General features: G+C 37.6%; 1 protein-coding gene and 1 pseudogene across 1 annotated transcript; one reads left to right on the forward strand and one right to left on the reverse strand.

The window, feature by feature from the left end:
- Window positions 1-1,520: 1,520 nt before the first annotated feature.
- Window positions 1,521-2,658, reverse strand: LOC126614393 (ethylene-responsive transcription factor 4). Its single transcript, XM_050282052.1, has one exon. The coding sequence runs from the start codon at window positions 2,577-2,579 to the stop codon at window positions 1,887-1,889; it is 693 nt and encodes a 230-aa protein (XP_050138009.1). The 5' UTR covers window positions 2,580-2,658; the 3' UTR covers window positions 1,521-1,886.
- A 7,707-nt stretch (window positions 2,659-10,365) lies between these two features.
- LOC126614391 (putative pentatricopeptide repeat-containing protein At3g15200) lies at window positions 10,366-11,828 on the forward strand (annotated as a pseudogene).
- Window positions 11,829-15,221: the final 3,393 nt, after the last annotated feature.

Consider the following 15,221-nt stretch of genomic DNA (forward strand, 5'->3'; position numbering starts at 1 on the left):
GAAAAGAAAAGTAACAATTAGCATGACAGATTCGAGTTGGATAGAAAATAGAGTCACTTACAAGTTAGTCTATCGATTTTGAAATAAACAAGGAAACTAACTCAATTTGACATTTGTGAATGAACCAGAATTATTCATAACGAAAGAACAATAATTGATCATGTTTTAGATTCTTATTGTTATTTTCATAATTATTCAATAATGATTGTACTGACAGCCAATCATGTTTTCCATCCACAGGATAGTGTTTTGTTGCAATCTTTTTTCTTTCTATTTGGGCTTAAGCACTTAACTAACTAAAACACCAAAAGGGAAAGTAATGATATTTAGTTTTGCTCTTCCAATGTAAATATTTCACAACCAAAGGGCAAAATCTTAATCGGAAGAAAACTGACGGGGCGAAAAAGAAAATAAATGAAAAGTCCGAAACAGAATTAGTAATTACTGGACGGTGAGGAGAAATGTTTAGTTGTGACCGGAACACGAGTAATACATTATGTTTTTTTATGTAAATTGTAGAAAATTTTATTTTTTAAGTTATTAACTGTTTAACACACATATCCCATTATTTACATAACGCTCATCATTTATATAACGACACGTGATGTAGATGTACCATATTGTGTGATGATCACATTACAAAATCTTTCGACGGTGAGTGAGAATAGGATGCACGCGACGATAACACGAATCCCGACATGTACCTCGTCAACACGGTCCGCTTGGGCCCCATCCGTGGACCCACTCGCTTCTGATTCGGTCCTCATAAAATACGTAGCGGTTTCCCCGTCGGTGCCGCCTCCTAAATAAAATCCAAAGAAAAGCTTGAAACAACCGAGAATCGCTATGCTGAAGGAGCCCTCACAGAGTCACCCTGACCCACCGCATCTCACCGTCTGATCAGGTATCCGTGCGATGGTACGCAGATCACGAGGCGCACCCGTGTGAGACAAAAGAGGGAGAACTGGAGAAGGAGCCAGAGCCCCATGCTTTCTAATCATGACGCCGCACCGTGTGTCACAGCTTTTTTTAAGTTATTTATTTTCGATTTTTTAAATATTTATTTTCTTCTCCAATTTACTAAGTTTGTTCCATTGATGGGTGGAGATTGCGGGAGAGCATGACGATATACATCAAATCTGATACATCGAGTCTCGATAATTTAAAAAAAAAAAAAAGTTTAACAATTTATATTATGATATTTTGTATACCGTGTTTTCGAAATATAAAAAATTATAATGGGCAGCGGGTCCAGAAAGTGACGGAAGCAGGGGAGATTTTTCTCTAACGTGCGCACCTGATAGTGAAAACAGGCGGCTGCTGCGCACGTTATTGGTGTCGCAACCGCGCCGCGCGACAAGGATTGTCAATCGGGAAACAATGCCGGCGACATGTCTGTTGGATCGACGGCACAGATTATCCAAACAAGATAAATCTAACGTAAAATTTCACGAAATAAAAAAGGGGTTTTGTTGGACGGTTGTTCGGATCCGAACAGCAAATACGAAATAACAATCGAGTGACGATACAGGATGAAATGTTTCATTTCATAGCAGATTTCTGAACATATAACTACGAACGGAACAACAGAGAGAAAAGTAAGATTTCTCAGATGGGACTTAAAAACAAAAAGGAAAATTAGAAAAAGGTCGGGTGGGTTTTTTTTTCTTTTCGCTTTGGGTATATACACAAGGAGCTGTGGAGCAGTTTAACATTATACAACTGCATGTAGGGGCTAATTTCAAAATACATGACAGCTCGAGCGTTGCTAGCTTTCTCGTTTTCTAACAGGGGTTCTTTTTGTTTTTTTTCCTACCATAAAAAAGGAACAAATTTGGACCGGAAAGAAAGAAAAGCGGTGATCTTTCGCGGCGGGCGGCCGGAGTTTAGGCGACTTCCGAGGGGGGAGGGAGGTTCAGGTCGAGATCGAGCCGTACGTTGCGGGAGCTACGCTCGAAGTCGACGACCGAGGACGTGGAGGAGTCGCTGTGGGCCGAGCCGGATATGGGAGCGGGGCGGTCGAACCTGCAAGTTTCGCGGGCGAGCTGGAGGGCGGCGGCGCCGTCGGCCCGTGGGAAGGCGTCGAAGAAGAACACGGGACGGGGCACGGGGAGCGGGCGGAAGCCGCTCGCAGCGGTGAAGTAGCCGCCGCCGGTGGAGAAACGGGGGTTTTTGAGAGTGAGGTCGAGTGGCGGCGGAGGCGGCGGCGAGGAGGACTCCACGGTGCTGCTCTGGCTGCTGGGACTGTTGCTGACGTTCGTCGCCGCCGCTGATTTGGCGGCGTTGTTCATGTTGACGATGTTGACGGCGTCGAGCTGGAGCTCAGAGGGGGTGGGGAAGTTAGTCTTCGCCTTGCCTCCGCGAAACTCACGCGCGGCCTTGTCGTACGCACGCGCTGCCTCCTCGGCGGTGTCGAAGGTCCCAAGCCAGACGCGGGTCTTCTTCCCGGGATCTCTGATCTCGGCGGCGTAGCGTCCCCAAGGCCTCTTCCGGACACCCCGGTACCGGATCTCGTTGGATGTCGGATTCTGGTCCTCGGAGCCGGATTTGGGTAGGGACTTCGCCGTCGTCGGAGCCATGGCTGCTTGGAGAAAGATGCGAGCCTTGTGGTAAAAAATGTTGAGAGAAAGAGGGTTGGCTGAGGAGAGAGAGGGGAGGGAAGGTGGGTTTTTATAGCGAGGAGAGAGTGTTAAAGCGACGCTCCTTTTTGGGCGCTTGTGTGTTGTGGAGAGTGGAGAGTGCACAATCTAAGCCTAATGTGGCTTCTCTTGCACGAACCACCTCGGTTACTTCTGACCACCTCTCACCTCGCGCCACGTATTTTCTCCCTTTTTCTTTCCTGTTTTATAGATTTTTAACCAACCCCTTCCCCTCTACAAATTGAATGCTCCTTGTCGTACACTATACATACATTGTGTTTACCTTGGTATATACTATGCAGTATATACAGCAACGTTCTTGCCTTGTTTGGTAACTAAGATTTAGTTAAAAGATTTTTTTTTTTTTCCATTTTAGATGTTTTTATATATATATCCTTTTGCAATGGAAATTTTTTCCTTTTTGTATCAATAAAATCTCGTTATGCAATCATTTTTTGAACCTCTTTTTCATCATAAGATTACGAATTTATTTATCAGGCCATGTCCAATGCATCAGCAGGTTTGAACTTAAAATGTTATATTTGAGTCCAAATAACAATCTTTTTCACTACAATGCAGTGGAAAGTTAAAACCTATATAAAATTTTTAGTCAATTTAAAACTAATATTTGAGTTTCATCTAAGGTGGAGCTCATACCTACAAGGAAAAATGTTATTTCAACAAGAAGAACAACATTTGCGTTTTGGAACCAACCATCTCCCAATCCACATTCTCAAATTTGAGTTCTAAATCCAACATTTTCTCCTCAAATGCACATACTTAATGTTATAAGTCAAATTTGAGTTTAAAATTTTGCCTTTGAGATAGCCTTAGCCGTGCATAATAAACCATTTCAGAAAGAAGAGGCTCATCACATAAAACATTACTAAATCCTAGCTTTATTTTATTTTACGACTTACACAAATATTAAGCATACAAGGTCGAATTTTAACATTAATTACATAAAAGGTTTAGAACATTCATCATTAATTACATAAATATTAAGCATACAAGGTCGAATTTTTAACAGAGCCATCAAAATTCATCTCGACGAACGGTGGTTTGGGAACATTTATGATTTTTTTCTAGTAAGTAGAATGGCAATGTACAAGTTTTTAAGTTGCCTATAGATCATTTCCTCCTCCTGCACTTGATTTTGTATAGTGGTTAGGTCCACGGACGGAGCCACCTTAGGCTCAGAGGGTGCGGATGCCCCCACTCATTTTTGTGTGTGGGAAAAAAAAAGTAGTCTTTCAATTGTTCGTGGCATTAATATTAACTTTTTCATGTGCTATTTTTATTGTTGAAAGAGCATTTTCGGTCATAAAATTTATGAAAATCGATAATGAAATTGTATGAGAGACTAATGGAAAAATGATAACATGGTTATTTTTGTAGAAAGAGATGTTTGATGGTATTGGTAATAAGGTTGTTATGTAACGCTTTCAAAACATAAAAACACATCAATGGATATTGTGATATGTTGTATGAAAAATTTTATGGACTAATATATAAGTGTTTTGTTTAGTTATCCTTGAACTTTTTAATTTGTGATTTTGTTGTTTAAAGATGCCCCATCCATGCAGATTTCTGGCTTCGTCCTTGGTTAGGTCCATATTAAATATGTATCGTTGTGTCAATTTTGTTTACTGTTTTTGTAGGGTTGAATTTGATTTGTCATCTAACTTATTGGAAATATATTAATTTTCATTGTATTTAGTTTATAGCATTATTCTTCAAATGGGTTTGTTTCCTTGTTTGCTTACTAGCATTAGACGAGCAGATTCTGGCTTTGAAACAACGACATTGATGCTTTTTACTCCTTTTCACACAATAAGTGCATGAAAATTATGTAGACATTGAAATTTGAAGTGTGAAGTGATGAAAAGAAGGTGTGTTTCTAACTCAAACATACATATTTTTTGGGTTGCATATGAAAAAAGGATTTATATGGCACGAATACACTATTATCATGACACTCTATGACAATAATATAACAATATGTCTGAGTTTCTCTTTACAACGTCGTATCATGTACAAATAAAACCACAATAACTTTGTAACTGCGTCATGTAAACTACTCTCATATATATGATTGCATGCTCTGCCTTTCCTTTCGAAAAGGAAAACGAACAGTATTTGATAAATGATATTCAAGCATACTTGTCCACAAGTCCCAGTCGGTAAGTATACAACAAGAAGAATGTAAATTATTGTCACACAAAAAGGGATCCAAAAGTTTCAAGAAAATTTGACCCCAAACGTAATACTTTCGCCTTTTTCAATGAGGGAAATAAAAAAAATACGATAATTTTTTTTGGCTTTCCCCATCTAAATAGTATTTAGTAGAGGTGGCAAATCAACATTTTGAGTTGTTAATAAGTAACTATTAACACCTGTTTAGTTTAATTTCACGTTACATCATCAGGACCACTACCAATCACATTTCTATATTACGATGATATCAAATTAAACAGATGTTAACAGATATTTGTTAACAACCTAATAGGCTGATTTGCCACCTTAGTATCTCATATAGAAAAATATCATTTTAGTATATATGAAGATTATTTACACTTAATTTTCATAGTGTTCTTGTACAAAAAAGCTTTATTGTCTATTTATTAGATTATCTTCGAGATATATTTTGTTCATAACTGCAACATATATGATTTGATCAGTGATCCGTGAATGATTTACATATCATCAAATTTTAGGACAAGAAATTGCAAAGAGTTTAGATGAAATATAGAAAAAGGAGACTAATATTTTATATCTATTTAGAATTTTAACTTGCTCAATGAGTCAATGGTCATGGTCTTCTGTTTTAGAGCAATAATAACATCGAAGGTTTAAGTGGTGGATTGACTTGGTAGTTAAGGTCTTTTATTTTATTTTACTGTGCTTTGGGTTCAAACTTACCCTCATTCTTATTCCTTAGAGCATTTCCAATAAAAGATGCAAAATATCTTGAAATTAGCATTTTGCATTTCTTGTTGACTGGAAAGCTTTCTAGTGCTGGTATGTAAAATACTCATCTTCATCGGAAGATGTTAATAACAATATATATTTACATCTTCAAGAGGTGGACTCCTCTAGTTCAAGAGAGAAAAGTAACTGAGACCCCGAATCTACATATCTCATATTCAAGCATAACTCATAATTACATCTCCCAAAAAACGTAAAATGAGATATAAATGTGGCTTTTACAACTATACGTCCATAATCTGCCCTTATGTTTTCAAGATGACAATGTTGAAAAAGTAAAAAAGAAGACGACGAGTGGTACTTAATAAAGATTCACCTAGAGTGTGTGTGTATTTTCATATAGTTTGTTTACCATTATCTTTGGAACTAATAGTTTTTATTTTATTTTAAAAAGATTAAAAAAATAATTGGTTACTAAAATTTGATTTTACCCATCTTTTACAAATAGTTTAAAGGTAATCAAAATTTTATTTTATTTTAAAAAGATTAAAAAAATAATTGGTTACTAAAATTTGATTTTACCCATGTTTTACAAATAGTTCAATTTTGGGAATTTTTCGGTTTGGTTTGAAATTATTGGTATTTTTTTCCAGCCCTAAAAATCATACTCTAAAAAAAGTTGTACTCTCTCACCATTCTCAATTAAATAACAAATATGAGGTCAGTAGGATGCACTTGTCAAAAAATAAAAGTAACATACACTTGTCAAATCATAATTTTGAAAAAAGACAAATAGTACTTAACTCAAGAACTCTCTAGAAAACAGCTCTTTAGTTTTTGTTTATTTCTTTATCAGAAGATGAAAATCGACTATTAAAGTAGAAAATTATAAGTTCTCAAAATTTTATTTTACCTTGTAAATCATCCTTTTACGTTATTTAATTTTTTTTTCTTCTTTTTGTTTTGGGGGTTTTTTGGCTGCCCAACCAACGTTCTAATAGCTACTTATGTTATTCGTCGTTACTGTTCATGAGATTTGAGTTTCGAACATCCTAGAGAAGAATTAGATATATCATCATATATACGAAAACTCAGTTTCCCCCGGCAATGTTCACCAGCAGTGAAAGGGCGATATTGCCCTCGGTTTCTTCTTTGCTCCGCGTACTGTTTCCTATTTTCTACAGTGCAAAGTCGGTTATGCCCTTCCCAACCACGCGTCTTTCATCGTTTGTTTCTCTGCTTCGGCCGCGTCTTTTTTGCTTTACCCTTCCTCTTCGTTTTTCACTTCATGAGTCTCTGATTTTCTCCCACTTCGTCAGCCTGTCGTTTGCTCTCAAATCCTTTCTTTTTCTTTCACAAAATTGTCTCAAAAGAGATCCAGCGTTTGATTTTCTTTGGGATTTAGTTTCCAGTCTCTAATTTGTTTGGTTAGCAATAGAATAATCGAATGAGATTGATCTCAAGCTATGATTGAAAAACATGTACAATGCTATTTATCTATAATTTTCTGATTAGTGCTAAACATAATCACTGTCTTGTTTTTGTATATGCAGGATGAAAAAGAGATTCTTTGCAAGCATCACACAAAGGCCATCATTTATTCCGTATGAAAACCACATGTTAATTCAGTTTTAATTGGTTTTTCATTTATTTAAAATAAAACATGTCAAATAATATATCCATATCTGCATTCACTCTGTCACAATGTTTGTTCTAGCGTCTATTTGTGTTTTTCAGGTTTTCCATTACACTACAATATCGGTATTTGATTTTCGTATTTGATGAACTGTTGACCTCCCATTGGTCAAATTGTCTAGGAGCTTCCATAGGACCTGCTCTGTGCTGTTCCTTCGTGGTAACCTCCATTGGGGATGAAAAAACTGCAGACCACAATGTAGCTTCCATAGGACCTCTGTACTATACAGAAACAACGAACTAAACGTATCTGATCCATTTTTGTATACCGTCTCCTTCTATTAACAATGTTATTATTCAATTTGATTAAACAATGCTTTAGTTATAGATCAAATTATTTTTCCAAAGATGGATCGGTATAAGATTTTCGATTAGAAACCAACATGATTACATTAGTGATAAGACTGAAACTATGCAATTACTATTTGCTAAATATATGAGGTTCCTAAAGAAAAATGCTATAGCATATTGTTAGCCTAGATTTATATTTCTTATTACTTTCGTGCAGTGTTTGATTCCTAACTTACCAGTTCTGAAAACAATTTTATACATACAAATTTAAAACATGATTAGTAAAGTATCAAAAGAAAGAAAAAGGATTTTGACTTGCTTTGAATTAAAATGAATGAAAAAAAAAAAAAAAAAACTCTAAAAATGCTTTGAATTTGAAATGAGTAGGAGAGCCCGCATGGAGCGTTGATGTCATGCGCCACACGTGCCCGTGCGCCCAACATGCCAACACCGAGAGCTAAAAGAAAAATATTTGCTCGGTCAACGAGGCCTTTGACCCACCTACGGTAACGCGCGCACTCTCAAAATTCTCACTCGGTGGGGCCCATGTGGATAACAAAGCGCGGCGATGCGCGCTGGCGCGTTTCTGGTGAGGGCCACGCGGCGCGAGGACGATGGAAGGGCGGCTTTCCCTAACGGCGGTTATGACGGCGCTGTCGTCGCGTATCGTGCTGCCGCTTCTTTTGTGTTGGGGCGATAGACGGAAAGTTTGTGGCGGCGTTTGGGTTTTGGGTTTTGTTGGACTTTTTGGGCTTTGGAATGAAAATTGTCGGCATGGGCCCTTCTCTTTGCAGCGTGAGATGGATCGTTACTTTTTGAACTGGTCCCATCGGATCCGACGGTTGTTACAGTCTTTGGCTTTGTTGCGATGCTGCCATGTGTAGAGGTGGTTTTAACAGCTCTTGTGGTTGCGACGGGAACACGGTTGGTACATCACGTATTTTTATGTAAATGATGAAAAGTTTTATTTTTTAAATTATTAAATTTTTAACACATATTATTTCATTTATATAATGACACGTAATGTACCATCCCATGTGACGATCACATTGAAAAATCTTTTATTGTGTTGTGCAGGCCACCGCAAGGGAAAGTTCTCCGTATATTGGACTGATTTTGAATCGAAAGAAACAAAAGTACTTGTGTGTCATTCTAGGAAAACAAGAATAATGATTATTTTTGTTTAACTTTTTGAAATCTTTTCCTTTAAATATTCGACAATTTTGGTGCGTAAAAATGTTACGGTGCTTCGGTATATCTTATACTTTATAGTTTTTAACTGTTAGACCTTATTTGTTGTATTTTTTTTATCGAGTTACGAATAAAACATATAGAATATAGAGTATTTCATGGTTGAATAAAAAGAAAGAATACTTTATAGTATATTAGAAAATTTCTTGGTGTAATTACGATCCAGTTTGCATTGGTTTTATTCCCAATCTTAGGCAAACCGATGAATTGTTAAGTACTAGTTTGGATTACTTAAGTTTTTCAAAAAGCAGGTTTTAAATTTTTTTTGGCTATTGTATGTATTCGGTATATGAAAAATAAGCTACTTTCTTTGAGGCAGCGGAAAAAGAAAGCTAGGTAGGAGGTACTTGGAAAATTCTAACTTTTCTCAAAGCATGCGGAGCGACAATACCACTTTAATGAATCTTGCTAAAATCCAGTAGTACCCCAACAATTTTTACAAATGACAATCGTCCTCTCGAGTTCACTGTACATTCCCTATCCAACACACCCAGTGTCACGCCCTGGAAATCATTATTCCAAAACTATAAAAATTTAAATAATAAAATTTAAACGGAATCCTATTTAAATAGGCCATCAAGTATTTTAAGGAGGAATTCCTCCTCAGTCCTTGAGAGCGAGTCTCTCTTTTTTATAATGAACAATACTTGGCTATTCAAATATGAGTAGGAACTCTTATTCAAAATTTCTCAAAATTGTTCGTTGTCAATCTATAGAACTTCGTGTTTATAACTAAAACTGTTCATATTATAAATCACCATATAAAGATCGTCTCCGTAAAAAATTAATTAAAACTAAGGTCGTTTAGTCATCAAACTATTTAAAAACAAATGAGTAGTATTGGTAAAAACATTATGAACCGTCTATGTACAGTGGTGGATCCAGGAAATAGTATTAGGGGGTCAGTAAGAATAGTGCGCGCAGTGCACAATTCTTTTTTTACCAGAAATAACATGCATATTGTCATTTCATTAAGTCTTGGTAGGCCTGAAGTTATTTGAAAAGACATACTGCATACCTGTTAATGCTTCATTTGTGAGGGTAACTAACATGTTTCAAGGCTGCTCTCATATGAATGCTTAACAAAGAAACACACTTATCTTGAACACACTAATAATGTTTGATATCATTGTATCCCATTAATATGTTTGTCCAAAAATGATGATGTTGGATGGCATATATGAAGCTAACTTTAATATTCAAAAAGGCAGCACCTAACGTATATATGGACATTCACCGAAATTCGAAGAGTCAGCAACTGAGGTATCTATGGATGTTCATAGAAGTTTGGGAGGTCAAATGACCCCCTTGCCCCTCAATGCATATGTCCCTGTCTATATATTTGCTATAATATTTGACTAAACGATCTTAGTTTTAATTTAATTTTTGTAGAGATGATCTTTACAATGTGATTCATATGAATGGTTCTGATCATAAACACAAAGCTCCGCAATTTAAACATTAAAAATTTTGAGTAGGAGTTCATACTCATATTTGAGTAGCCAAGTATTGTTCTTTATAAATCTAAGTATTGTTCATTAGAAAAACCAACATGCGTTTCAAGTTCCGACCGTTGATAACCTTTTCCCGGGGAAATAACATCCAACGTGATTTCAGTTTAAAACTCCAAACCCAAACCAAAAACCATCACGCTCACTATCCGATTTCACACAAACCCGTCTCCTACCTTTCCAAATTCCACAACTTTCAGATCCCAACGAACCCAAAGCTCGAAACTTTCACTAAAAATTCCCTATTTTACTTTCTGGGTAGGAATAACACGATTTGTTTCGTCCACTCAGTTGCAGATTCTGAAGAAAATGCGGGCTTTCAATGGAGTCTACCAAGTGCTCGAGGAAATGCACAAGAGAGAGGGACTTATCGGTGAAGGAACATATGAGATTTTGCTCAATAGGTATGCGGCTGCGCATAAGGTGGAGGAAGCAATTGATGTGTTTTACAAGAGAAAAGAGTTTGGTCTCGAGCTTGGTTTGGTTGCGTTTCAGAAGCTTATGCTGTGGTTATAGCGGTATAAGCATGTAGAAGCTGCGGAAACTTTGTTTAACATGAAGGGGAAAGAGTTCGGGCAAGATATACAGACGTGGAATATTGGATGGTGTGTGCGAGCGATGTGAGGCGAAAAGGTTTTGGAAAGATATAATCGCGTCTGAATGCAAGCCAGATCAGTTTGCGTCTGGAACTTTTATAAATGCATTGACCAAGAAAGGAAAGTTGGGTACGGCACTCAAGTTTTTTCGAGCAATGTGGGATCAGGGTTGCAACCCAGACGTGGTGACATGCAATTGCATAATCGATGCTCTTTGTTTCAAGAAGAGGATTCCTCGTGCATTGGAAGTATTTCAGGAAATGAATGCCCGACGATGTCGCCCAAATGCAGCAACATACAACTCACTAATTAAACACCTATGCAAAGTACGGTGTATGGAGAAGGTTTACGAGCTTTTGGAAGAAATGGAACAGAGGAAGGGTAGTTGTCTGCCCAATGAAGTAACTTCCAATTACTTCCTCAAGTCGTCGAAGAAACCAGAGGAAGTTCCTGGCCTGTTGGAGAGAATGCAGAAAAATGGATGCAACCTGACTGGTGACACATACAACTTGCTGTTGAAGTTGTATATGGAATGGGATTGTCAGGAAAGAGTGCGATATACTTGGGACGAGATGGCGAAAAATGGGTTGCGACCTGACCGGCGATCTTATACCATTATGATTCATGGGTTCCATGATAAGAGAAGGGTCAAGGAAACTTTGCGCTATTTCCGTGAGATGACATCAAAGGGGATGATACCAGAGCCAAGGACCGAAATATTGATGGATTCTATGAATGTCCAGTCGAAAAAGGAAGGTGGACAAGCAGTAAAGCAAGCAGAGGAAAATGACAGCTTGACATTAGGGCCTTTGTGGAACAATTCATAACCTGCTAGCAAATTAACCTGACCTGTATGGAGGTTTCTATGCTATTACATGGAATGATAAACGTTTAACGGATTGCAGGTTGCTATGCTATTACAATTGTGTGAAATTTTTTAGTGCTGTTTACTATTTTATTAGCTTTTCTGGTTTACGTACTTATAGTAGTCGATTAATTTATGTCGCATGGTGATATAGGGATGGGAACTCCGCCTATGTCTTACATGGCCGGTCCCAAGCCCGGATAAAGGAGGAGGGGGAGGGCGTCAGGTAGTCGACAGCCGGCACTCCATGATCACGTCGAATCCTTATGAAAAATCTCTATCCATTTATATACTTATCCACACTAATGACCGGAGCAATCTAGTGAAGATCACAAAAAGCGACCGTTTTCGCTACCTAGGATCTATCTTGCAAGAGAACGTAGAATTAGATGGAGATCTCAACCATAGAATACGAGCTGGATGGATGAAGTGTAAGAGTGCATCCGGCGTGTTGTGTGACCGTCGTAGGCCACTGAAGCTCAAGGGAAAATTTTATAGGACGGCAATAAGGCCAGCGATGTTGTATGGCACAGAATGTTGGGCGGTGAAGCATCAACACGTACACAAAATGGGTGTAGCGGAGATGAGGATGCTTCGTGGGATGTGTGGGCACACGAGAAAGGATAAGATTGGGAATGAGGATATCCGAGGTAAAGTAGGAGTAGCCGAAATTGTAGGAAAGATGAGAGAAAATCGGCTCCGATGATTTGGACATGTGCAAAGAAGGCTGACTGACGCTCCGGTTCGAAGATGTGACTACGGGACAGAGGTTCAGGGCCAAAGGGGTAGAGGAAGACCTAGGAAAACTTTGGAAGAGACTCTAAGAAAAGACTTAGAGTACTTGGATCTAACGGAGGACATGACACAAAACCGAGCGCAATGGCGTTCTAGGATTCATATAGCCGACCCCACTTAGTGGGAAAAGGCTTTGTTGTTGTTGTTGTTGTTGGTGATATAGGGATGGGCATCAAACCAACTGATGTGAATCATATTGGTCGGTTTGGTTTGATTTTGACCAAGAAAAATGTCAAACAAATTAAAAACCGAAACGATTTACTTTTAGTTTGGTTTAGTTTTGATACTTTTGAAATTGACCAAAAACCAAATCAAACCGACCGTGTATCTTTTAATTATTAATTTATTTATTTTACATGTGTCAACGCAGTATAGGTCGTATCATACACATATCACAAGTCTCAACATATTATAAATTGCGATGACTTCTAACAATTAGGAGATTTATATGTACTTTATGCGTATATAAGGTTGTAATTAATAAATCATTCGCTAGCATGAGATTTTATTTAATCGAAACTTAGTTCTATTTGACTTGATGAACTTTTTATATTCTGAAAAACTCAATCTTTCAATCCAATTAGAATGGATGAGATGTGGGGAATGTTTAGAAGATTTAAACTCTTAAAAGGTTGAACGTTTATTTATTTATTTATGTATTGAATAGCCTCAAACGGACCAAACCCAACCGATTAACAATGATTTGATTTGTTTGGTTCGGTTTCAATGGTGGTATTTGTCAAAACCAAACTAAACAGAACCGTTGAATACTAGTTGGTTTGGTTATAATTTTTGTGCCAAATTGAATCAAATTGATTTGCGCCCAACGCTACCCTATACATATGGAGTAAAAAAACATTAATTAAATAAAAAATTTAGAGTGATGCTAGAGAGATTAAATTTGTAGACTAAATTTTGTAGACTAAATGACATGAAAATTGATGATTGAATAATTACTTAAACGCTAATAAACATACTCATTTCCTATTGGTGACATATGTAGTTTGCAAATTTAGTCTATAAATTTAGCTAGTCTCCCTAGCATTACTAAAAAAATTTAAGATATGCAGGTTGACGGGTATAAGTTTGGAGGTACTATTCCCTGCGGAGGCAGGGGTAGGGAATCCCCGATTAAAAGACATGGTTATCGGAGGTGGGGGATGAAGGGGCACCGCCGGCCCGCCCCGCGCGGTTGCCATCCGCACTAGCATTACCGAGTCTATAAAGCATTGTACTGCGTATCGTAAAGCCAGAAAAGTAATCAATATTACAAATCCATGAATATTGTAAAAATATACAATATGATGAGATCTCTTAAGATCAGCCTATCTACGTTGCCTTGCCTATATGCGACGCCCGCCTATGCGCAGTTGGTGGCTGGTGGCAGCAGTTAGATGTGCTCTAAAATCGTCGTACTCATGCTCCTCAATCCTCCCCGAGTCCTCCACCAAGAAAACGGATTGAAATTTCTCATGGATTGTAATTTTGTTGGTAACCGGAAACTGCTTGGCCTTGAAAACTAGGGCTACCCTGAGGTATATTCAATCATGGAAGTCAATAGTATTTTGAAGATTGAATAGTTTTCAAGAAAATTCTGTTGCATTTCTGATGTTTTTCACTGATTTCCACTTCTATCAGTTTCATACTCTCATCAAAGTGAGCCTGTCAAAAAGCTCATTTTGAACTAACCACTTTTGAACGAGACATATATCGTCTTCTACATTGCAGTTTTGATCTGTTTAAAAAGCCAAGGTCTAACACCGAAATTTCATTTCAATCCTATTGGCGGCGTGCAAGGATAATTTTGCTTTGGTTGATCATATGCACTGTGTTTTTTCGCTTGGTTGAATAATTGAAAATTGAGATTATTTAGGAATAAACATTGAATGCTAAGATTACGCATTGAATTTCTCATAGTAGATCCATAATAAAAAAAAGTGTTGTGATTGTTCCAAAAGAAATGAAACAAAAGATACGGTAAAGCTAGGACAATCGTTGTATGAGGTCTACTTGGAAATTCATCCATTGCTGCCATAGAGCTGGTTTCAAGTAATGGGTACGGCCTATCCACTGCCAAAGGTGCTGCAGAAACTCTGAAAATCAACATGGTTTCGATTCTCATTGTTCGTCGGAATACAATCACATGACTTCACATAAACCGTCGATCAACTCAATCATTCCATTCAAGTAATGGGACCATCATGCTGTTAAATATTGGCCAAAACGGAGGTGGCAACATGGATTGATATGGTAGTAATAATGAATATAGAATTTTGACTTGCAACAAAATGGCGACGCCACCAGTCGCCTTAGCTGCCAAAGTCTGTTGGGAGTGTCATGGGCTACAACACCTTTTAGTGCTCACACCACTTTCATTCTGTATGTATTTCTCGTTATTCATTCATGGATTTGATGGTTTTTCGTTGCTCATCAGAAGAGTGCATAATTTGATTAAATTATTAGATTTGAGAAAGAAATTTAGAACCTTGATAGCAACCATTTTGAGCAGGAAGAAAGAGGACCGCCGAAGGGCTAAAGTATTTAATTTGGAGATGTTGAGGAGCGCCTTGAACATGCAGTGATGAACATAGTGACAAGATCATTCCAATAGAAAACCATCAAAGTCGTCTTTAAATAATTGAAAAATGAG

The sequence above is a fragment of the Malus sylvestris genome, chromosome 3 (assembly GCF_916048215.2).
Source record: "Malus sylvestris chromosome 3, drMalSylv7.2, whole genome shotgun sequence".
In the NCBI taxonomy this organism is placed as follows: Eukaryota; Viridiplantae; Streptophyta; class Magnoliopsida; order Rosales; family Rosaceae; genus Malus; species Malus sylvestris.